The 23,218-nt window shown below is 47.9% G+C and overlaps 1 protein-coding gene across 5 annotated transcripts in view; it reads right to left on the reverse strand.

The window, feature by feature from the left end:
* arhgap23a (Rho GTPase activating protein 23a) overlaps nt 1-23,218 on the reverse strand; it is a 100,105-nt gene that overhangs the window by 60,664 nt on the left and 16,223 nt on the right. For 2 of the 5 annotated variants that reach the window (XM_090193214.1, XM_090193213.1), the window contains exon 1: nt 12,046-14,902. The exons of the other annotated variants lie outside the window; for them this stretch is intronic. In XM_090193214.1, coding sequence (XP_090049340.1) covers nt 12,046-12,099 — 54 coding nt within the window. In that variant the 5' untranslated portion in view covers nt 12,100-14,902. Of the gene's footprint in view, nt 1-12,045; nt 14,903-23,218 lie in introns of those variants that run through there. 5 annotated transcript variants of the gene reach the window in all.

Consider the following 23,218-nt stretch of genomic DNA (forward strand, 5'->3'; position numbering starts at 1 on the left):
GAGAGAGCGAGAGAGAGAGTCCGATGCATAGCATTCAGTCTGTTTTAGAAGAGCTCTGTCTGCCAAACAGACAGAATACGGTACAGCTCCAAAATTCAAGCTAAGTTACATCTCAACATTGAGAAAAGAAGAGAAAGATGGAATACAGTCGACAACATCCACCTAAAAGACCATTTAGACTGTGACAACTGAGCCCTTTAGAAGAGACTTGCCAGGGCTACACAAACACGGACATCAAGTTGAAAAATGTGGGCATTTAGAGATGACCAAATAAGGCAGTACAGAGGAGATCAAAGTCGACGGTTTGAGAGTGGCTCTGTAAGTCCAATCACAGACAAGAGAGAGAGAAGAGAGCGAGAGGAGAGGAGAGAGAGAAAGGAGAGAGAGAAAAGAGAGAGAAGAGCGAGAGAAGGGAGAGGAGAGAGAGAAGAGAGAGAGGAGAGAAAGGAGAAAGAAAAGAGAGGAGTGAGAGAGAGAGAGGAGTGAGAGAGAGAGGAGAGAAAAGAGAGAAGAGAGGAGTGAGAGAGAGAGGAGAGAAAAGAGAGAAGAGAGGGAAGAGAGAGGAGTGAGAAAAGAGAGGGAGAAGAGAGAGAGACGAGAGAGAGGAGAGAGAGAGAGAGAGAGAAGAGAGAGAAGAGAGAGAGAGGGGAGAGAGGGGAGATGGAGAGAGAGGAGTGAGAAAAGAGAGAGAGAGAGAGGAGAGAGAAGAGAGAAAGGAGAGAAAGAGGAGAGAGAGAAGAGAGAAAGGAGAGAGGGGGAGAAGAGAGAGGAGTGAGAGAGAGAGGAAAGAGAAAAGAGAGGAGAGAGGAGAGAGAGAGAGGAGAGAAGAGGAGAGAGAGAGAGAGAAAGAGAGGAGTGAGAGAGAGAGGAGAGAAAAGAGAAGAGAGGAGTGAGAGAGAGAGAGAGAAAAGAGAGAAGAGGGAAGAGAGGAGTGAGAAAAGAGAGGGAGAAGAGAGAGAGACGAGAGAGAGGAGAGAGAAGAGAGAGGGAAGAGAGAAGAGAGGAGGGAGAGAGAGAGAGGAGGGAGAAAGGAGAGAAAGAGGAGAGAGAAGAGAGAGGAGACAGAAGAGAGAGAGGAGAGAGAGAAAAGAGAGCGAGAAGAGCGAGAGAAGGGAGAGGAGAGAGAGGAGAGAGGAGAGAGAGGAAAGAGAGAGAGGAGAGAAAGAGAAGAGAGAGAGGAGATAAAAAGAGAGAAGAGAGAGAGAGGACAGAGAGGAGAAAAAGTGAGAAGAGAGAGAGAGGAGTACATTGCCTGCCTGCCTGCCTGGAAGGCTCTCCTATCCTCCCTACACCCAGGCAACCAGCCCAGCTCAGTATGCTATCTCTGCCCAGCCTCCTTATCACCTCATCAGCCTGCCTGCCTTGTTATTGTTTATTTCACTTTTGTATATTATCTACTTCACTTGCTTTGGCAACGTTAACAGATGTTTCCCATGCCAATAAAGCCCCTTGAATTGAATTGAAAGAGAGACAGAGAGAAAGTGTATGAGCATGTTCTGTGTTTGCACACGCACAGTATGCAAGTATGTGTGTGTGTGTTAGAGCCTGACCAATGGATGAAATGCTGATTGGGGTCAGTGAGTCCACTAGCCGTGAGGAAATCAGTCCCACGGACTGCCTACTGCTCACACTTCATCCAGGAGGATCCTCCCTGATCCGTGTGGTACACAAACTTCCCATTCAGAAAACTACTACCGGAAGGTCTTCTACCTGACAGTTATGGGACACACTGGGAGGGTTGTTTCTGGTCACTGAAAATGTGGGACTAACAAGACCTCTGGGTCACGACATTATAGAATATATGCCATTTAGCAGAAACGTAAGAGTTTTCCGTTTGGTTGGCCCCGGGAAAACCGAACCCACAATGCTGGTGTTGCAAGTGCAACTCTCTACCAACTAAGCCATTACAGGACCCACCACACTTTGAGCCATGTGTGTGTTTTATTTCCAGTAGGTGTAGTAGGGAAAGAGGTGGTAAGGTGCATGCTATGCTACTGGGTAATAGAGGGGCTGCAGCTCTCATTTTCCTTCTCAATTTGTTGAGATGAATTGGTCTGTCACTCACCTATCATTCTCTTTCTCTCTGACTCACCAAGTCTCCCTCTCCTCCCTCCCTCTGTTCTTCTCTCCCCGTCTGTGTTCCACACAATCCTGAGAATACCCTGCTGTTCACAAAAGGATGAGTAGGCAATATGCTCCCACATCTGACAGGAGCATGGAGACAGAGCACCACTCAGCCACACACACATATGAATTCCTGGAGTATATACCCATCGTATACACATAATTAAAACAACAAATACACAACGGTCTCACTCTCCTCTCTCTCACAAACAGTATTCTGTTATCACATTTGCACCACCAAACAAAATCTGGAAAAGTTTTGATTCATAGATCATGGATATGAATATGCATATGGACACACCCAAAACATCTGTATACATAATCTGACTGGGGGGTGGGGGGGGTGGGGGGGTACTCAAAGGCCTCCCTTACTTAACCCCCTGGCCTCTGCTGGACCCAGTGACAGGGGTCTCCTCCTGCCTCCTTACCCTCTCTTTATTGGGGGCCAAGTGTGTGACGAGGGGACTCTAACCTCTGTACCCTGTGTGGACCCCGCCCCCTCAAACAGATAGACCGTTATCTAGTCAGACAGACAGAGTCAAGGCTGCATTGCAGAACAAGACGTGACCAGGCCCCAATTCCTTATTTGAGAGCCCTCCACAACAACAGTCAGAGAGACACACTCACATGTTTTCTTGTACAAGAAGATCACACTTGAAACACACACACACACATACACAAAGGGACACTGAAAGGCCAGACTGTCAAATTAGCCCTGCTCCGCTACTGAGAGAGAGCCTTTGTTTTGCCACTAAACCACTACACGCCTGACCGTCAGATGCCACATAAAATAGAGACAGAGGTTCTGTCCCTTGCTGCCCAACTTATCTGGCCCTCCACCCAGCATAGGGGTAGGAGAATCCACTGTGGAACCGTCACTATTTTGGGCAGGCAATCATTAAGGACAGCTAAGATAACAGGACCCCCATTTCTCCCAGAGGGTTTCCTTGAAAGTGCTCCTTACGGGAAGAGTGTGTGTGTGTGTGTGCGCGCGTTTGTGTGTGTGTGCGCGCGTTTGTGTGTGTGTGAGAGAGAGAGAGGAGAGAATCTATACACAACCATTAGCAGTGGGAGTACAGTATGCCAGTCTGAGCTGCGCTGCAAAGCTGCATTAAAAGGTGCCACACCCCTCGTTGCCATGGAAAACAAGGTCAACGATAGCAGGTTATCTTTTTTCAGCTTGAAATCTTGTTTTGGAGGCAGCTCTGCAGAGTGGTCACTAGCTAGCACAGCTGCAAAGTCATTAAATCTGATATTAAACCGAACTTTAACCACACTGCTAACCATAATTCCTAACACTAAATTAAGACCAAAAAGCTACATTTATGTTTTAATACATTTTTACAAAATAGCCAATTTTGAGGTGCCCATCTAAGGGGAAATCACTCAGTTCTGCCTCCAGGTCAACATTCATGACAAGAAACATCAAGCTACTCAATGATGATGACTTCTCTCATTCTAGATGTTTACAGAGGCTATATACTGTAGATATGCACAAGTTCGACAGGAGAACTCAATAAGCAAAATGGCAGTTGAGAAGACATTTCAGAAGTCAGGCTACGAAAAGTAGAGTAAATGGTGTGTGTGTGTGTGTGTTTGAGTATGTGTATGTGTATGTGTATGTGTATGTGTGTGTGTGTGTGTGTGTGTGCGCGCGTGTGACCAGTGAGGGCAGTATCCATAATGCTCCAGCAGTGTCAACCAGTGGGTACTAAGTTCATACTGTACTGTGAGGTTTGATCAGTGGGGCAAAACATTCAAAGCGTTGCAGATTGAGATGTACTGGATGACAACAGACCGGAGTCCTGGACGACAACAGACCGGAGTCCTGGACGACAACAGACCGGAGTCCTGGACGACAACAGACCGGAGTCCTGGACGACAACAGACCGGAGTCCTGGACGACAACAGACCGGAGTCCTGGACGACAACAGACCGGAGTCCTGGACGACAACAGACCGGAGTCCTGGACGACAACAGACCGGAGTCCTGGACGACAACAGACCGGAGTCCTGGATGACAACAGACCGGAGTCCTGGACGACAACAGGCCGGAGTCCTGGACGACAACAGGCCGGAGTCCTGGACGACAACAGACCGGAGTCCTGGACGACAACAGTCAGACGTCCTGGACGACAACCGACCGGAGTCCTGGACGACAACCGACCGGAGTCCTGGATGACAACAGACCGGAGTCCTGGATGACAACCGACCGGAGTCCTGGACGACAACCGACCGGAGTCCTGGACGACAACAGACCGGAGTCCTGGATGACAACAGACCGGAGTCCTGGACGACAACAGTCAGACGTCCTGGACGACAACAGACCGGAGTCCTGGACGACAACAGACCGGAGTCCTGGACGACAACAGACCGGAGTCCTGGACGACAACAGACCGGAGTCCTGGACGACAACAGACCGGAGTCCTCGACGACAACAGACCGGAGTCCTGGACGACAACAGACCGGAGTCCTGGACGACAACCGACCGGAGTCCTGGACGAAAACCGACCGGACTCCTGGACGACAACAGACCGGAGTCCTGGATGACAACAGACCGGAGTCCTGGACGACAACAGACCGGAGTCCTGGACGACAACAGACCGGAGTCCTGGACGACAACAGTCAGACGTCCTGGACGACAACAGTCAGACGTCCTGGACGACAACAGTCAGACGTCCTGGACGACAACAGACCGGAGTCCTGGACGACAACAGACCGGAGTCCTGGACGACAACAGACCGGAGTCCTGGACGACAACAGTCAGACGTCTTGGACGACAACAGTCAGACGTCCTGGACGACAACAGTCAGGCGTTCTGGACGACAACAGTCAAGCTTCCTGGACGACAACAGACCGGAGTCCTGGACGACAACAGACCGGAGTCCTGGATGACAACAGACCGGAGTCCTGGATGACAACAGTCAGACGTCCTGGACGACAACAGTCAGACGTCCTGGACGACAACAGTCAGACGTCCTGGACGACAACAGTCAGACGTCCTGGACGACAACAGTCAGACGTCCTGGACGACAACAGTCAGGCTTCCTGGACGACAACAGTCAGACGTCCTGGACGACAACAGTCAGGCGTGCTGGACGACAACAGACAGACGTGCTGGAAGACAACAGACAGGCGTGCTGGACGACAACAGACAGACGTGCTGGATGACAACAGACACGCAAAAGTGAAGGTTGCACGGATGCCTGGACTGGAACGCCACATTGAAACGTGGAGCGGATCTCATTTCTAACTTCATACTTTAGCTGCGTGGCATGAGACCTGTGATAGGAATGCTTAGCGACATTTTAGCCATGGATAGCGTAAAAGACGTAGCTAGACGCTAGTGAAGCATTCAAAACAACAGCATCTCTCTCTCCCATGCTCTTCAATTCAGGTTCCCCCCTATCACTGTCACCACATCAGGCGTAGAAGCAATACCTACCACACAGCCTAGGCCTGCAGCAGTACACATACATCTGTGTTTTGGAGAACTTCCCGAAGGAACGACTAGGAGTCTGTGTGTGGATGTACACATGCTAGAGTGAGTCTATAGTTTTATTACACCGTGTGCACCTGTAGTTCAGTACGTGTCTGGGTGATTAAAGTATCTACATACCCTCACCCACTCTCCCAGGGTAGGTTAATGATTGTAGAGGTGAGGTGTGAGTGTGTGCAGTGCATTGCCGTGGTACGCAGCTGCCGTCTGCCGTAGAGCCCTTGAGGAATGCCCGAGGGGCGGTATGCTGGTGTTAAGGTGTGAGGAGACGTCGTAGCCGCGTTAATGGACTCACACAAGCACAGACCACTCTGGAACACTGGGTTTACTGTCCCTCCCTCCATCTCTCTCTCTCCCCCTCCCTCCATCTCTCTCTCCCCCTCCCTCCCTCCCCATGGGAAATTCTACCCACTGCCCTCTCTCCCATGCAGTCACTTCAACACAGATGGACACACTGGAAACATGACAACAAATAGGATTTACTTAAAGTACATATTTCCTGGGTTGGATTTAACTGGACCTTTTGAATGGTACCCACAAGAACACATGCATAACCCTTACCCTGCATTCATAAGCAATACATAATGTCTACAACCTGTAGGGAAATACATCATGTCTACAACCTGTAGGGAAATACATCATGTCTACAACCTGTAGGGAAATACATAATGTCTACAACCTGTAGGAAAATACATAATGTCTACAACCTGTAGGGAAATACATAATGTCTACAACCTGTAGGGAAATACATAATGTCTACAACCTGTAGGGAAATACATAATGTCTACAACCTGTAGGGAAATACATAATGTCTACAACCTGTAGGGAAATACATAATGTCTACAACCTGTAGGGAAATACATAATGTCTACAACCTGTAGGGAAATACATAATGTCTACAACCTGTAGGGAAATACATAATGTCTACAACCTGTAGGGAAATACATAATGTCTACAACCTGTAGGGAAATACATAATGTCTACAACCTGTAGGGAAATACATAATGTCTACAACCTGTAGGGAAATACATAATGTCTACAACCTGTAGGGAAATACATAATGTCTACAACCTGTAGGGAAATACATAATGTCTACAACCTGTAGGGAAATGCTTAGTCTTGATGTAACATTTTCCTCGGTGGTGAAGGCATCTGCTAAGAATCACGCAGGACAGTGGTTTTTCCTCTGCAGCCTCACGCACAACACTTTTGATCCTGAGAAACTGCCCTGGCCAGGAAATGATCCCAGAACTGCTAAATCGGCATGCCTCTGGGGTCTGGGACCTGACTCACGCGACTGATCTAGGATCAGCTGAATCGGCATGCCTCTGGGGTCTGGGACCTGACTCACGCGACTGATCTAGGATCAGCTGAATCGGCATGCCTCTGGGGTCTGAGGTCTGGGACCTGACTCACGTGACCGCTCTAGGATCAGCTGAATCGGCATGCCTCTGGGGTCTGGGACCTGACTGATCTAGGATCAGCTGAATCGGCATGCCTCTGGGGTCTGAGGTCTGGGACCTGACTGATCTAGGATCAGCAGGTCCATTTGAGCACCGTAGTTTGATGCTCTACCCGTGTGCAAAAGAGAGAGGGGCTTTTAAAGAAGATTTTTTACAGATACTTCAGTAACACTTTACTTTATACATCTTTAATAAACAGTTAGAACATAGTGGTTAAAAGATCGTTACGTCGATGGTTATCAAAGAGTGAGCGTACACACACCATAATGGAAAGTCTTCCTCAGATACATATAAGAAAGAAAGAAAGCATATGCCTGATTGACATGCACAGAACCCAATGGGAACCACATGCTCCTGTAACACAAGGGCAGCTGCATCATTGATTGGCTTAGCAGCAGAGATGATTTTCAGAACTCTCATATTTCCTATCGATAAAATGTATGCATCACATGACGCAACACGCTCTGGGTCTTACTGGGCCTGCCTCCGCCCCACCCACCCACCCACCCAGCCATCCATCCCCCCCCTGTACTGTACAGTCATCCCTATTGATTACAGCTAAGGCAGTGATGCAACACCCAACCCTCCAGCCCTGCAAACAACATGCAGTCCCCCCTGGACGTTAAAACGGTCCTCCTCCAACTGCCACTCCCAGCAGACTCCCATCAGACTCCAAGCTGTGCCAACTGACAACAGACTCCACACTGAGCCAACTGACAACAGACTCCACACTGAGCCAACTGACAACAGACTCCCATCAGACTCCACACTGAGCCAACTGACAACAGACTCCCATCAGACTCCACACTGAGCAAACTGACAACAGACTTCCATCAGACTGCACACTGAGCCAACTGACAACAGACTTCCATCAGACTCCACACTGAGCCAACTGACAACAGACTCCACACTGAGCCAACTGACAACAGACTCCCATCAGACTCCACACTGAGCCAACTGACAACAGACTTCCATCAGACTGCACACTGAGCCAACTGACAACAGACTTCCATCAGACTCCACACTGAGCCAACTGACAACAGACTCCCATCAGACTCCAAGCTGAGCCAACTGACAACAGACTCCACACTGAGCCAACTGACAGACTCCCATCAGACTCCACACTGAGCCAACTGACAACAGACTCCACGCTGAGCCAACTGACAACAGACTCCACACTGAGCCAACTGACAACAGACTCCACACTGAGCCAACTGACTCCACACTGAGCCAACTGACTCCACACTGAGCCAACTGACAACAGAGTCCACACTGAGCTAACTGACAACAGATTCCACACTGAACCAACTGACAACAGACTCCACACTGAGCCAACTGACAACAGACTCCCTACAGACTCCACGCTGAGCCAACAACTGACAACAGACTCCCATCACGCTCCACGCTGAGCCAACTGACCACAGACTCCCTTCAGACTCCACGCTGAGCCAACTGACAACAGACTCCCTACAGACTCCACGCTGAGCCAACTGACAACAGACTCCCATCACTCTCCACGCTGAGCCAACTGACCACAGACTCCCTTCAGACTCCACGCTGAGCCAACTGACAACAGACTCCCTACAGACTCCACGCTGAGCCAACTGACAACAGACTCCCATCACGCTCCACGCTGAGCCAACTGACCACAGACTCCCTTCAGACTCCACGCTGAGCCAACTGACAACAGACTCCCATCAGACTCCACACTGAGCCAACTGACAACAGACTCCCATCAGACTCCACGCTGAGCCAACTGACAACAGACTCCACACTGAGCCAACTGACAACAGACTCCCATCAGACTCCACACTGAGCCAACTGACAACAGACTCCCATCAGACTCCACGCTGAGCCAACTGACAGACTCCACGCTGAGCCAACTGACAACAGACTCCCATCAGACTCCACGCTGAGCCAACTGACAACAGACTCCACACTGAGCCAACTGACAACAGACTCCACACTGAGCCAACTGACAACAGACTCCCATCAGACTCCACACTGAGCCAACTGACAACAGACTCCACACTGAGCCAACTGACAACAGACTCCACACTGAGCCAACTGACTCCACACTGAGCCAACTGACAACAGACTCCACACTGAGCCAACTGACAACAGACTCCACATTGAGCCAACTGACAACAGACTCCACACTGAGCCAACTGACAACAGACTCCACACTGAGCCAACTGACAACAGACTCCCATCAGACTCCACACTGAGCCAACTGACAACAGAGTCCACACTGAGCCAACTGACAACAGAGTCCACACTGAGCCAACTGACAAGACTCCACGCTGAGCCAACTGACAACAGACTCCACACTGAGCCAACTGACAACAGACTCCACTCTGAGCCAACTGACAACAGACTCCACGCTGAGCCAACTGACAACAGACTCCACGCTGAGCCAACTGACAACAGAGTCCACGCTGAGCCAACTGACAACAGAGTCCATGCTGAGCCAACTGACAACAGAGTCCACGCTGAGCCAACTGACAACAGAGTCCACGCTGAGCCAACTGACAACAGAGTCCACACTGAGCCAACTGACAACAGAGTCCACACTGAGCCAACTGACAACAGAGTCCACACTGAGCCAACTGACAACAGACTCCACACTGAGCCAACTGACAACAGACTCCACACTGAGCCAACTGACAACAGACTCCACACTGAGCCAACTGACTCCACACTGAGCCAACTGACTCCACACTGAGCCAACTGACAACAGAGTCCACACTGAGCTAACTGACAACAGAGTCCACACTGAGCCAACTGACAACAGACTCCACACTGAGCCAACTGACAACAGACTCCCATCAGACTCCACGCTGAGATAACTGACAACAGGCTCCCATCAGACTCCACGCTGAGCCAACTGACAACAGACTCCACGCAGAGCAAACTGACAACATGCTCCCATCAGACTCCACACTGAGTCAACTGACAACAGACTCCACACTGAGCCAACTGACAACAGGCTCCCATCAGACTCCACGCTGAGCCAACTGACAACAGACTCCACGCTGAGCAAACTGACAACAGGCTCCCATCAGACTCCACACTGAGCCAACTGACAACAGGCTCCCATCAGACTCCACACTGAGTCAACTGACAACAGACTCCCATCAGACTCCACACTGAGCCAACTGACAACAGACTCCCTTCAGACTCCACGCTGAGCCAACTGACAGACTCCCATCAGACTCCACACTGAGCCAACTGACAACAGACTCCTCAGACTGTGGCCTATATTTTCTCATTCAAACTACCGAAAACAAATGTAATATTAGATGTCCTCCCTCTCCCTGTTTTCTCTCTTTCTGCTGGCCGGTTTGCTCTTAATTGAATCAGTGTTCAATCAGGCCAGGCTGCCTGACCAGGGGAGGGGGAGGAGAGGGGAAGCACGCAGGGCCACTTCTCCCCTCCTTAGACCCAGGCAGACAACAAAGCTCTGTGGTAACAGGATCCTTGTTGGTCTTCAGAAGAGTCTCTAAAAACAAAATGGCATCTCAATCTCCCTCTTCGGGGAGTACTTCAGGATTGGGACTGGGGTTGACACTAGTGTCAGGGTTAGAGATGGGATGAGGTCTGAGTTGAGGGTGGGGGCAGGGCTCAGGTCTGAAGTTGGGTCTGGAGGCTGTGGCTGTGACCAGGGTCATGTGCTGACTGTTAGGACCTTTAAATGGAGGACATCATCACTGTTGATAGGGGGGGTTAGAACATCATGGTGTTCACAAGACGCTTATTCATTTAACCTTTTATTTTCTTATTTTTCATCCATCTTTGTCCCAATGTAATCAAACTAGTCTCGTTAACAAAATAATTGTCGTGTTTTGAGGAAAACGGATTAGGGAAAATTTACTTTGCAGGAGAAGCAAGTAGTGCTTCAGAGAAGTCGCCCATGGCACAGAAAAGTAGGGAGACGTAGGGAATAAGGAGATTCCACGTTTGTAAGCAGAAGTTGATAAGACGCAGGTGATGTTGTGAAACACTGTGTCACAAACACATGAGATAGACACCACACACAAACACACACACAGAGAGAGAGACAGAGAGGCGCCAGACAGTGTCAAAGCCCTAACCCTAACCCTAACAGTTTGTGTCTGTGGTCATAAAAAGTCGTTTAGAAGGCGAGTCTCTAATTCAATGTGTTCAGTCGACCATTGCAGGGATACTATGTTGCAACATGTGTAGTTCAAAGTAACCATATATCTAGAAACCGTTACATTCTACAGAGCTTTGTCTGGCTTTATCAAGTGGCTACAGAAACATTTAGGAGAGGGAACACGTGTCCTTGAATACCCAAAGTAGATAGGGAAAGATTTGCAGGAAAACTAACCGGAAAGACAAGGGAAGTGAGTCATAAGATTAAAGCTCAATAGTTATGTTTAACACGTTTGTGAGTGACTTTTATTAACCATTCACGTCGAATACTTGAAATGGAAACAAACTGCAACAAACCGAGAAATTGCCAATTAAAACCGTTATCTGGGTATGGCGGGTATCGTTGGATAATGACCTGAGTTCAATCCCTGTGCCGGACGTCCCGTCCCGAGTATGACAGCTCCACTCAATAGTCAGACAATTACATTCTAACGTCCAAGCGTCAGTGTGGCTTTGAAATCGCAATTCGCAAGGGATCCGTTTTAAATTGTCTCTCGAACACTGGCCACGGCGTTCTGGCAAAAATAAACAATCGACATCAGCGGAAAACACACTGAAATGTTGGGGTGTGGACAAAGTTGCAAGAGGACTCGTTTAAATTACGGGGTTTTCTGTATCATATGTCTGTGTGTACACAGTAGCGACGTGAACTAATCCTCTTACGAAATCATGCTCTTTGACGAACCCGACAGCCCAATGCAAGAGCTTCTGGAGGTAAACCTTGAAGAGAAAACGCAGGAGACGAGGATACATCGATGACAACACAGTGGGGTCGATCACTTACTTCGTTCTCTGGGAAGGGTGGGATTCCAACGAGGCAGAAAGCAACTCCATTCATTGGACAGCTGTGATTGTTCAGCAGTAAAATGAGAGTGAGATTCGCTGCTACAAGGAGTTGTAAAATAAGATAGAAACATCTGAAAATACAGAATATGGCCTCGCCAATTATAGCTTAGTCTGGTGGCGATGCTCTGTGGCATTCACCTATCCAGTTTCCTTCCTTTCCAACCCCCCTCTTTTCCGTTGTTTGGGCTGTTTGGTTGGTGTTGCTCCCCCTCCTCCGCCAGACTGGCTCAGCGTAAATCCTTCTCTTCCTCAGCCTGCCTGTTAAACTGAGACAAACAGGCCGGGGGCGCGTTGGTAGAATCTGCGCGTCGATTGAGCAAAGCGCCTGCCTTCCATTACGGCGCACTCGGCTTGCCGTATTGGAGCGTACGGGCTCCCTCTGGCTGTGCCAAAAAGTTTGGGCCTGAATGTTTACACAACTATTCGTGTCTCTTCGGAAACCGTGACGTGTGGGGGGCGCCCTTGCCACGGCGTTCTCAATGTCATTTAAACAAAGCCTTTTTGTACCCAGATACAGAGATAGACTTGGGCAAAAATACAAGAGGAGAAATGAAGGTGAGGAAGCATGGAGCTGTTGCCTAGTGAGGCATGGCTTGAAGAGAAACAAAATCGTTGCTAGGAAATGCCTAATAAGTTTGTAGGTGTAACTAAACTAGAAACTCATAGTCACAGGAAGTTAGTGCATTGACAGGAACCCCTGTCACCTCTGACCAAAGATGCCAAGAAATGACCAAGAACTAAATCAGTCCCAATCTAAACCACAACCACATACAATGACTCAGGTAGTATTATTATTCTACAGTTCTGCATGCGATGCTTTCAGTCCCTGAAGCGAAAAACAATGTTATTACATGTGTTTTGGACTGGTATTGACCACAAAGAGGAGTAAAGAACAGAATGGGTAGAAAATAAAGAAACAAAGAGAGACAACTGAAGCAGAGAATGATTGAGAACAAATAGGGGAGAGGGGGAAAGGGAGGAGGATGCAGAGGAGAGAGGGAAAAGAGTGCAGTGAGTTTGTTGGTGTAAGGAGAAATATAGTGTGGCTGAGGCGTGGCTGGGGGCCCATGTGGCTGCTATTACATTGGAGGGTGCAGTGGAGAGGGGTGCAGGGAGCAGGCTAGGGAGAGCCACTTCAAAGCCGCCTGCCTGCCTGGGGAAACGGAGTCGAGTCACAGGAAGAAAGATACTGCCCACGCACAGAGCCACACACGGCCGCCCTCCCTGCCTTCCTCTCCTCCTCCTGTTCTCCACATGGCTGCAGACCCCTCTCGCCCACCTGGTGTTGATACACCAGCCTTGTCAAGGGCAGCTCAGCACCTGAACACACACCTTGAATTCACCACCACCTTCAACTACTTCCACCTCAGCCGACTTCCAAAGATATCTATGAGAGTCTGTGAGGCTTTGGCGAGACCCTATCAGTGAACATTATAGACATAGCTCCATACCGCTGCCAGAGGGTCAGTCTATAACTGGTCAGTCGGAGTCCTCCATGGGAGAGGGAGAGACCAGGGTCTTATCTTGGAGATTGTGTTCATAACGTGGGAGAGCAGAGCAGGGTAGGCAGATGGTGCTGTCTGGAAGGGGTCACGTGGTCCCTGAGTGAGGGGATATGAGGAGGGGGTAAGGAGGGGGAGATGGGACTAGGGGGGGTTGCAGCATTAAGGTCAGTGGTGGGAGTCAGACAGCGTGAGGGCCATAGCAGCTGGTGAGCTGAACTGTTCTGTGTCCCCTGTGACCATTGAGCACTGTCTATAGTCTGTAGGCTCTCTCTCTCAAGTGGCACCCTATGGGGTGCACTACTTTTGACCGCGACCCATAGGGAATAGGGTGCGATTTGGGATGCAGCCCCCCGATCTCTGCCTCAGGCTGACCCTACAGTAGGCTACATGTGTTTTCTATTCAACCAGACACAGGAGTACATCACTTGCATCTGCTCTGAGTCAGGTGACACAGTGCTACAGCACTCCACTCTTCGGGTTTCTCCAGGAGAAGTCAACTGGCCTGTCAGCCCGGCAAAATGGCCCCTTTAATATTGATGAGGGTGAGACTGAGTCAGAGCGAGAATACGCCCAGCCAAGGAGCCACTGTGAGCCTTCTGTGAGGAAATCTGTCTATCAGGTGTTTGAGTGGGCAGATTTAGATTTAGCATACTACTACATTGTTACTCTGAAGACTGAATTAGCTTATTTACTATTGTACTGTGGTGTGTGAGTAGTGTATTTACTATACTGTTGTAAGTCTGAGCTGCTGTACAGTATGTGTATCTGTCTGGAGTAAAACCACCCCTCCCTCCTCTCTCTCTCTCTCTCTGGGTCTGTTGGACAACCTTAGTCATTGGCACACAGCCCAAAGAGGGTCCCTGTGTCTGACTGAGCGAGATAGAGTTTGACCCTGATGGGTGCTGACAGCCCTTTCTCTCTCCTCAAGGGGGGTGTATAGGGGGAGAGCACCAAAAGACCATCAGCCGTCCCCGGCGGTCATTACATAACAACGCACAGCAGAGGGAGCACTTTGGAGGATAACCCACAAACAATCAACGTTCATCACGTTTACTCACTCCACTGCGCCCCATCTCAAACCCCCCTGGGCTGGGCCCCACCGCTGCTGCTGCCCGCTCACAGGGTCGGCTCGCGGAACCAACCAACCTACCCGGAACCAACCAACCGGCGCGTTAACGAGATGCCAACTGTGCCAAACTTGATAAGATGAGGAAAGAGAAAAAAACGGCCATGCTAGATATCACTGTGGTTCACAGTCCCATGCCTCTGCACTCACTGTGTGTTACAATCAATTCCGGTCACTCCATTTAGCTGGATATCTACAGTCACGCTGCTCGTCTCACGGCCTGTCCCATCGCTGTCCTCTACCCCTCTTTCTCCTCTTTTCATATCACTTCTTTCCCCCTCCGGTTCCCTCTAGTCCTGAAATTGAAGCCCTCCTTTCTGTGTGAGTAGATGTATGACACACACACTTTTGTTGGTTCTAAGCTTTGTTGCCATACCCTTTCAACATCATTCACAGTGGGCCTCCTCAGTATGGAGTGGCGTATTGGCACACTGCTACTCTGTCAGGCCTGTCAGAGCTCTCTCTCTCTCAGCCCTCCATCTGACACAATTACATTTAGTGCTGATGCCTGGACTGTATATGTAGCACTGCTAAGAGCTGAATGGACACAATGTTTGAGTCCAGCCAAGTCGTCTCTCCCTCTTTCTCTCTTTCCGCCTCTCTCGCTCTCTGTTTATCTAACACACACAGTGACCTTCACTGACCCCCATCTCAAATGTAATAATTGAAGACCATTATAGCGGTCTTGGTCACACAGCACAAAATGTGTTCTGTCAGAGTGGAGTGGGGGAGATGGGTCTCTGATCAATGTGGATCAGTTCCAAGTATGTGTGTATGTGGGGCAAATGTTACCGAGTGGAGTATCCTGGCTAAATAAATTACATGATAATGTGTGTGTTTGAGATAGACACTGTCTGAGAGATCCTCCTGTGTGACCATACTGTCGGTCATCTTCGTAACATAGACACTTGTGTGTCTGTCTAAGTGTCACGTCCTATAGAGTGTTTGAGATAGACTGCAGTGAGTTTGACATCATGATCTGTCGTGGCTGGGCTGCCTGTTGACACAGAGGATCCTGGGGCACTCCGTTGATGTGGGTAAGGCTGTGGGAAGAGGTGCAGTGTGGTGACCCCTCCATGTCCAGGTTCCACTGTGAGCCATAAATTCCCCACTCGCAGTATGGAGGAGTAGGGGCGTGGGACTGGGGACGGGGGTCCTCTCTTTGCCTGGACAACTGGCATGGAAAGGGGGAGACAGCTGACCAGTCAGAACACAGGTTGACGTTCATTGGGATGAGTCTTGTCCTGGAGGCAAACCTGAGGGATTTCTGTCAAGGGTTTGAACCAGTTCGGGGAGCAGAAAATAAAACCAGAAAATAACTACATTATCTGAGGAAAAGATCCCGAACCAAAATGACCTATACTGTTCCGGGACAGAACCTTTATTTTAAAAGCATGGGAACCGGTTAATAACGTGCAACAAAGCACCAATGCAAAGCCCTCACTCTGTCACTCAGAAATGTATTCCAGCTTCTGCCTGCCAGCTGGAAATCTATGCTAGTGTGTGTGTGTGTGTGTGTGTAGGCTACCTGCCCCTCCCCTCTGAAGCATAGGCTACTGTAGCGTACTGATTACGTAACAAACATGATTCAGAAAGAATGGATTTACTTTTTCAATGCTAGTTAAGGATACTATAGTCATCACGTTTCACATTGGTGTATTAACTACAAAAATACGTGTTTTTAATTATAGCGCTGCTCTGCACACACAAGCTTGTTAGCTAGCTAACGTTTGCTCGGGTCCAACGTTAAAACAATTCGGGAAATTCAGACATTCACAGTTTCTCCATAGAAGCAGCTCCTCTGTAGGTATAATTCTGTGGGCCTAATTCAGAAAGTGCATGTCATAACAAGATGCCCAGCACTTCCCCGCAGCTTCCTCCGTCCTCTCTCCCTACCAGCAAATATTTCAGTTGCGTTCTCACACGCTACAATGTGACTGGCAGCGGTGTGTGTGTGTTTGTCTTTCATTATGATTAAACCATTCTGTTACGGCAAAATACAATTGCTCTTAACGACTTTCCTATACCGATTAAATTGCTTACCCACTCCACAGCAAGTTTAAAAAGGAACAGAAAGGAACGATATAAACCGGTACTTTTTTTTGGTTCCAAACGTTTCAGAACTGTATTTTGCTGGTCGGAACCAACAAATATGGTTCTGTTCAGAATGAAAAGATTAGAAAATAATTGATTTCCACTAGATAGGCCAGTTGCGAAGTCAACATTCTCTATATTGTAAAAATTCATGAAAAAGAACATAGCTTTTTGGTCTTAATTGAAGGTTTGTGTCAGCTAGTGAACACTCTGCAGAGCTCCCTCTAGAACAAGATTCATGACAGAAAAAGCTAACCTGCAGTCAAGACTGGCACAGACACACACAGGCAGGCAAGGTGTAGTTGTGCTACATAACCTTGTCTGGACTTCATAAATGTATGTGGACACTGTAAATAAACCATGTAGTAAAATACACAAAAACATCAGACATGGTGGTGTCCTTTTCTGGTGAAACCACTATGATGGTATTGTGTAGGTTCCATTGGTTAGAGTATTTAGGCTGGTCTGTTATTGCAGGTGGCACAGGGCTCTCTCCACTCCTCTGCTAAAATTCCTCCCAGCCCGCCCTCTCCCTCGCCCCCAGCCCCTACTAGGTCACTTCTACAGACAATTTCCTCAAACTCCTGTGCCCTTCCACCCATCCCCCAAACATCCTCATCCCTTTGCCCTTTTCCCTGGTCTACTGCCCAATCTCTTTCCTCGTCCCTGCCATTCCCTTTTCCTCTAGCTGTCTGTCTTCATTCTCCTCTCTTCCACCCTTCCTCTAGCTTCCCCCTGCCCCCTCGCTCCCTCTCTCCTTACTCCATATCATTAGAATCCCTCTCTTCTCTGCAGCTGCCCATCTCACTCCTTCCTCTCCAGGCTTGTTCAGCCAGATAGAGAATGGATGAGAAACTCCCTGTCAGACACATATAATAACTGTATATGTCTGTAAAGACGGATTAGACTCAGAGCTGGGGCTGGGACTGAGACTGTGTCTGGGGCTGAGGCTAAGGCCAAGGTTGAGGCTGTGGAGGGCGTTTGGCCGGCTGCGCTGTGACTCTAGAGAGTGACTCACTGGAGTCATGGTTCAGGGCCTCCAGCAGTGTCACCAGCTTGTGTACCCTACATTGGGCGCGGTGGACAGGCACAACCCTGCCAAGGTACGTCACATTGGCATTAGTCCAAAAAAATGTACACACACACACACAGCACAATCTGAGGTTGTATAAATGCACAATGTACCCTACATATCTATTCCCTATTATCTGAGCTACATTAATATGGCCTTCCCATGGCCTTCACACACTGGCTGCTGATTAGAGGGGTGTCAAGTGTCATAATCGGTAATCAATTCACAGTCATATCCACTCTATTTTCAGTCTGACTCCTACCTCTTCTACCTCTTTACCCCCCCCCCCCCCACACACACACCACCCCACCCGTTGTGCTTCACCCTCCACCCTGTCTCCACCCCAACTCTTCCCAGCACTACCCCCAATCTGGCAGAAAATGGGGGGGGGGGTACGGTTCCAGTAGGTCCTCTGTTTCCTTCCTCTGCCGGTCACTTCACAGGCACATACGTGTCTGCTGCCCCCTTTACCTTCACTGCTCTGCTTCCTGCCTCTGATGTCACTTCCTGGAGCTGGAGACAATAGGAAACCTACTCAAACTGCTGACCCTTAGACCTGTATGTAAGTACATACATGTCGGCGTCATGAGTAAAATGTAGGTTATAGAAATAACACTACAAAGGACCCAGAGATGAGTGGCCCATATACGGTATACCGTTTCTGTCGCTTCTGCCTATCCTGCTTTATTCACTCTGGTTGTCAGATTATAGATTCTATTTCCAATTCTATTTCTGTGCGCCAGGCTGAGCAATGACATCCGTTAGGTAGCTGTGGATCTACAATTAAATATCACAGTCATGATTTGACCGTAGTATAAATATAGTCTGTTCACATCACCAATCATAAAGGCCCAATCTGACCCTGATCCTGCAATCCATTAAGATGGACCAGATATGATTTTAGAAATTCAGAATATCAAGGATTAAAGACATCTTGGTTAGAGCCCCCCTAAGGATTTGTTTGACAGCAGAAGAAGGATTATACTGTACAAACAATTTCATATTTGTGTTAAATACTGTATCTCCGTCAAAGGGTCATATTCTAATCCTGGCATTTCCCCATTGTACCCTGTCCTAATAACAGAGGGGGACAGCTTGTCTAGACCGGGCCTCAGAAGAGGGAGTCATTCCTTTGGTTTGAGGACTGGAGAAGGGGGGTATGAGGGGGACTGGTGTAGGGAGCCTTATCTCATGGAGATATCTCCCCCATTCCAAACACACACACACACGCACACACACACACACACACACACACAACCCAGTTATATGAATGAAACAAGGGGCCATAAAACAGATTCCTCCTAGACCCCCTGCATGTTTAACCAGGCAATGTTTAACATTCAGTTCAGTAACAACAGTTTATTCATTTGTGATGAACTTTACCCTAGACACCCACTAGCTGTGATCAACACTGAAACAAATAACCAGCCCCACTGGGACAGATTAGAAATGATCTTGGATTTAACAAAAATGGGCAATAAAATTGGAAAAAATCCACATAAATAAACATCTGCCTTACGTTGGCATGGAGATGAACAAAGAGGAAGGCCATCTGTTCCTGTACAGCACAGTAGAGAATTCCCCTAAATATATCATCCATAATCCCTTCAACATGGAAATGAATTGAGTTTCAGTTTCACTATATGGCCACCGGAGGGCGCAGGTAGTGCTGGTGAAGCACAGAAAGACAGGGAAACTAGTGGGTACTTACCATAAAGACGAAAAAAGTTGGATAAAGTTGCCCCTAAACACTGATATCGGGTCAGTTTAGCATTTCCACCTAATGGTTAGGATTTGGGGAAGGTAAACTGATCCTGGGCAGTTCCAACCCAGAGCTGTAAAGACACAGTAGATATATTTTACATTTATTTAACTAGGCAAGTCAGTTAAGAACATATTCTTATTTTCAATGACAGCCTAGGAACAGTGGGTTAACTGCCTTGTTCAGGGGCAGAACAACAGAGTTTTACCTTGTCAGCTCGGGGCTTCGATCTTGCAACCTTTTGGTTACTGGCCCAACACTCTAACCACTATGCTACCTGCCACCCCATATGTCCAGAGCATATGAAGCAGAGCACAGAGCAGACAGAGCTGGAGCCATGCTTAAAGGACCAGCTTAACAATCAGCCTAATGATCAGCCTATTGAGTCATTATAGTGATGTATGGAGGGAGAGGAGACATACTGGAGAAGAGTGATGAGCGCAAGTGGACACTCATCCATCTCCAAAGCAGCCCAGAGTTACACACACACACACACACACACACACACACACACACACACACAATATACTCAAGATAACGTCAAGAAAACTACAGCACACAATGGTTGTATGACATATCTCCATTTCCTTGGTAATGAGAGGATCAGTAGCTTTCGGCAGGCTCAGTAATTGGGCCAGGAGGTTAGTGGTATGTACACCTAGGATAGGATGCAGCTGTGGTGCCTCTGTCTGGCCCTCAGAGAAGACAGGACTGCTACTTGGTCTCAATACTGATCACAGTAATGAAGCAGCAGCTGCTCATTGCAGACTGACATCCTTCACACAGCGCACTGTTCACTGACAACACTAGGCGAATATAGACGAGTGTACAAAACATTAAGAACACCTGCTCTTTCCATGTTATTGACTGACCAGGTGAATCCAGGTGAAAGCTATGATCCCTTATTGATGTTTAAATCCACTTCAATCAGTGGAGATGAAGGGGAGGAGACAGGATAAGCCTGGAGACAATTGAGACAATTGTGACATGGATTGTGTATGTGTGCCACTCAGATGGTGAATGGGCAACACAAAATATTGAAGTGCATTTGAACGGGGTATGGTAGTAGGTGCCAGGGGCACAGGTTTGTGTCAAGAACTGCAACGCTGCTGGGTTTTTAATGCTCAACAGTTTCCTGTGTGTATCAAGAATGGTCCACCACCCAAAGGACATCCAGGCAACTTGACACTACCGTGGGAAGCATTGGAGTCAATATAGGCCAACATCCCTGTTGAACTCTTGACACCTTGTAGAGTCCATGCCCTGACGAATTGAGGCTCAAAAAACTCAATTAGGAAGGTGTTCCTAATGTTTGGTGTACGCAGTGTACATCACTACCAATCGATGGGCAACCCTGATCACACAATCTCACTCTGCATGATGGCAACAATGTAACTCACAGACACTGGCTGACAGAAATATACAGTGAGAGAGAGGTAATTGGTCGATGACAAATTAATGATGACCCATTCACGAGCCCCATGCCAAGCGTAGGACCATTATTTTGTATTGGACGAACTGGACAGCCAGCTCCACCCAGCAACCTCAACTCTGAGCCTTCTAATTGGATGGCTGCTTGCCCTGCCTCATGCACCTGATAAAGCGGCCATCCCTCCATTTATTAGATTTATCCCTGATCAGTCTCTCTCTCTCTCTCTCTCTCAATTTAAGGGGCTTTATTGGCATGGGAAACATATGTTAATATTGCCAAAGTAAGTTAAGTAGATCATATACAAAGTGAAATAAACAATAAAAATGAACAGTACACTCACAGAAGTTCCAAAAGAATAAAGACATTACAAATGTCATATTATGTATATATACAGTGTTGTAACAATGTGCAAATGGTTAAAGTACAAAAGGGAAAATAAATAAACATAAATATGGGTTGTATTTACAATGGTGTTTGTTCTTCACTGGTTGCCCTTTTCTTGTGGCAACAGGTCACAAATCTTGCTGCTGCTCTGCATGCATTATTTGGTGTTTTACGTTGTACACTGAGGATATTTTTGCAGAATTCTGCATGCAGAGTCTCAATTTGGTGTTTGTCCCATTTTGTGAATTCTTGGTTGGTGAGCGGACCCCAGACCTCACAACCATAAAGGTTAATGGGTTCGAAACTGATTCAAGTATTTTTAGCCAGATCCTAATTGGTATGTCAAATTTTATGATCCTTTTGGTGGCATAGAAGGCCCTTCTTGCCTTGTCTCTCAGATCATTCACAGCTGTGTGGAAGTTACCTGTGGCGCTGCTGTTTAGGCCAAGGTATGTATTGTTTTTTGTGTGCTCTAGGGCAACGGTGTCTAGATGGAATTTGTATTAGTGATCCTGGCAACTGGACTTTTTTTGGAACACCATTATTTTGGTCTTACTGAGGTTTACTGTCAGGACCCAGGTCTGGCTGAATCTATGCAGAAGATCTAGGTGCTGCTGTAGGCCCTCCTTGGTTGGTGACAGAAGCATCAGATCATCAGCAAACAGTAGACATTTGACTTCAGATTCTAGTAGGGTGAGGCCGGGTGCTGCAGACTGTTCTAGTGCCCTCGCCAATTCATTGATATATGTGTTGAAGAGGGTGGGGCTTAAGCTGCATCCCTGTCTCACCCAACAGCCCTGTGGGAAGAAATATGTGTTTTTTGCCAATTTTAACCGCACACTTGTTGTTTGTGTACATCAGCCTTTCTTAAAGTGTGGGTTGCGACGTGTCAGAGTAAATTGATAATTATTTAATTAATTACTGGAATTGATTTGGCCAAGCATCTGTGCTCTCTGTTCAGTGTGCTCGCTGCTTAGCAGCGGTCTTTGCTCAGTTTGGCAGCTGCGCGAGTGGGAGAGGGAGATGCCCGTGTGCATTGCGGTTCACCTGATCTTTTTTCTGCAGTTTTCTTAAAGATCACTCCACGACACATGATGCAGCGCTGTCGTTCAGCAGCAGATGATGCCATGTCAGCCACTGACTTGTCATTCCCACTCGCCATCACTCACCGCTATCATCAAACAAACTCATGCTAGCCACAAGTTCTGACTGAGCTCAATTGTCTTAAAACGCAAATACAGGGATGAGTTTCTCTCGCTTTCATACAAACTTGGAGAAATAACGAGGAACGTCCACAATGTGTTTTGTGCGGGGAAGTCCTTAACGTTAGTAATGAGTCTCTCAAAATGAACAAATAAATGAAACGACACGTCCTGTCCAAACACACAGCATGACGGTAAACCCAGGGAGTTCTTTCATAACAGGGCAGAATGCTTCAGGAAACAGTGCTTCGACAGTGGTAAAGTAAGTCAGCTAGCAAGGTATTGTTGTCATTTTATAATAAGCAGAAATAAGGGAGTACTAACTCTCATAGTAGTAGATGTGAGTTTCTCTTTCAAACAATCCCTTGGTCGTGTAACGTTACACAGCTAATAGCTCACATTCGCCAAAGCAAGCTAGCTAGTTACTGAGGGTGCAACCCTTAGTAACAGTACAGATTAAGATGAAAAATGATCAGGCCTACTGTACATCTTACTGTAGAAATTATTATTGAAAACTAGTCTATGTTGGAACTG

This window comes from Oncorhynchus mykiss, chromosome 12 (assembly GCF_057628025.1).
Source record: "Oncorhynchus mykiss isolate SJ-2025 chromosome 12, ASM5762802v1, whole genome shotgun sequence".
NCBI lineage: Eukaryota > Metazoa > Chordata > Actinopteri > Salmoniformes > Salmonidae > Oncorhynchus > Oncorhynchus mykiss.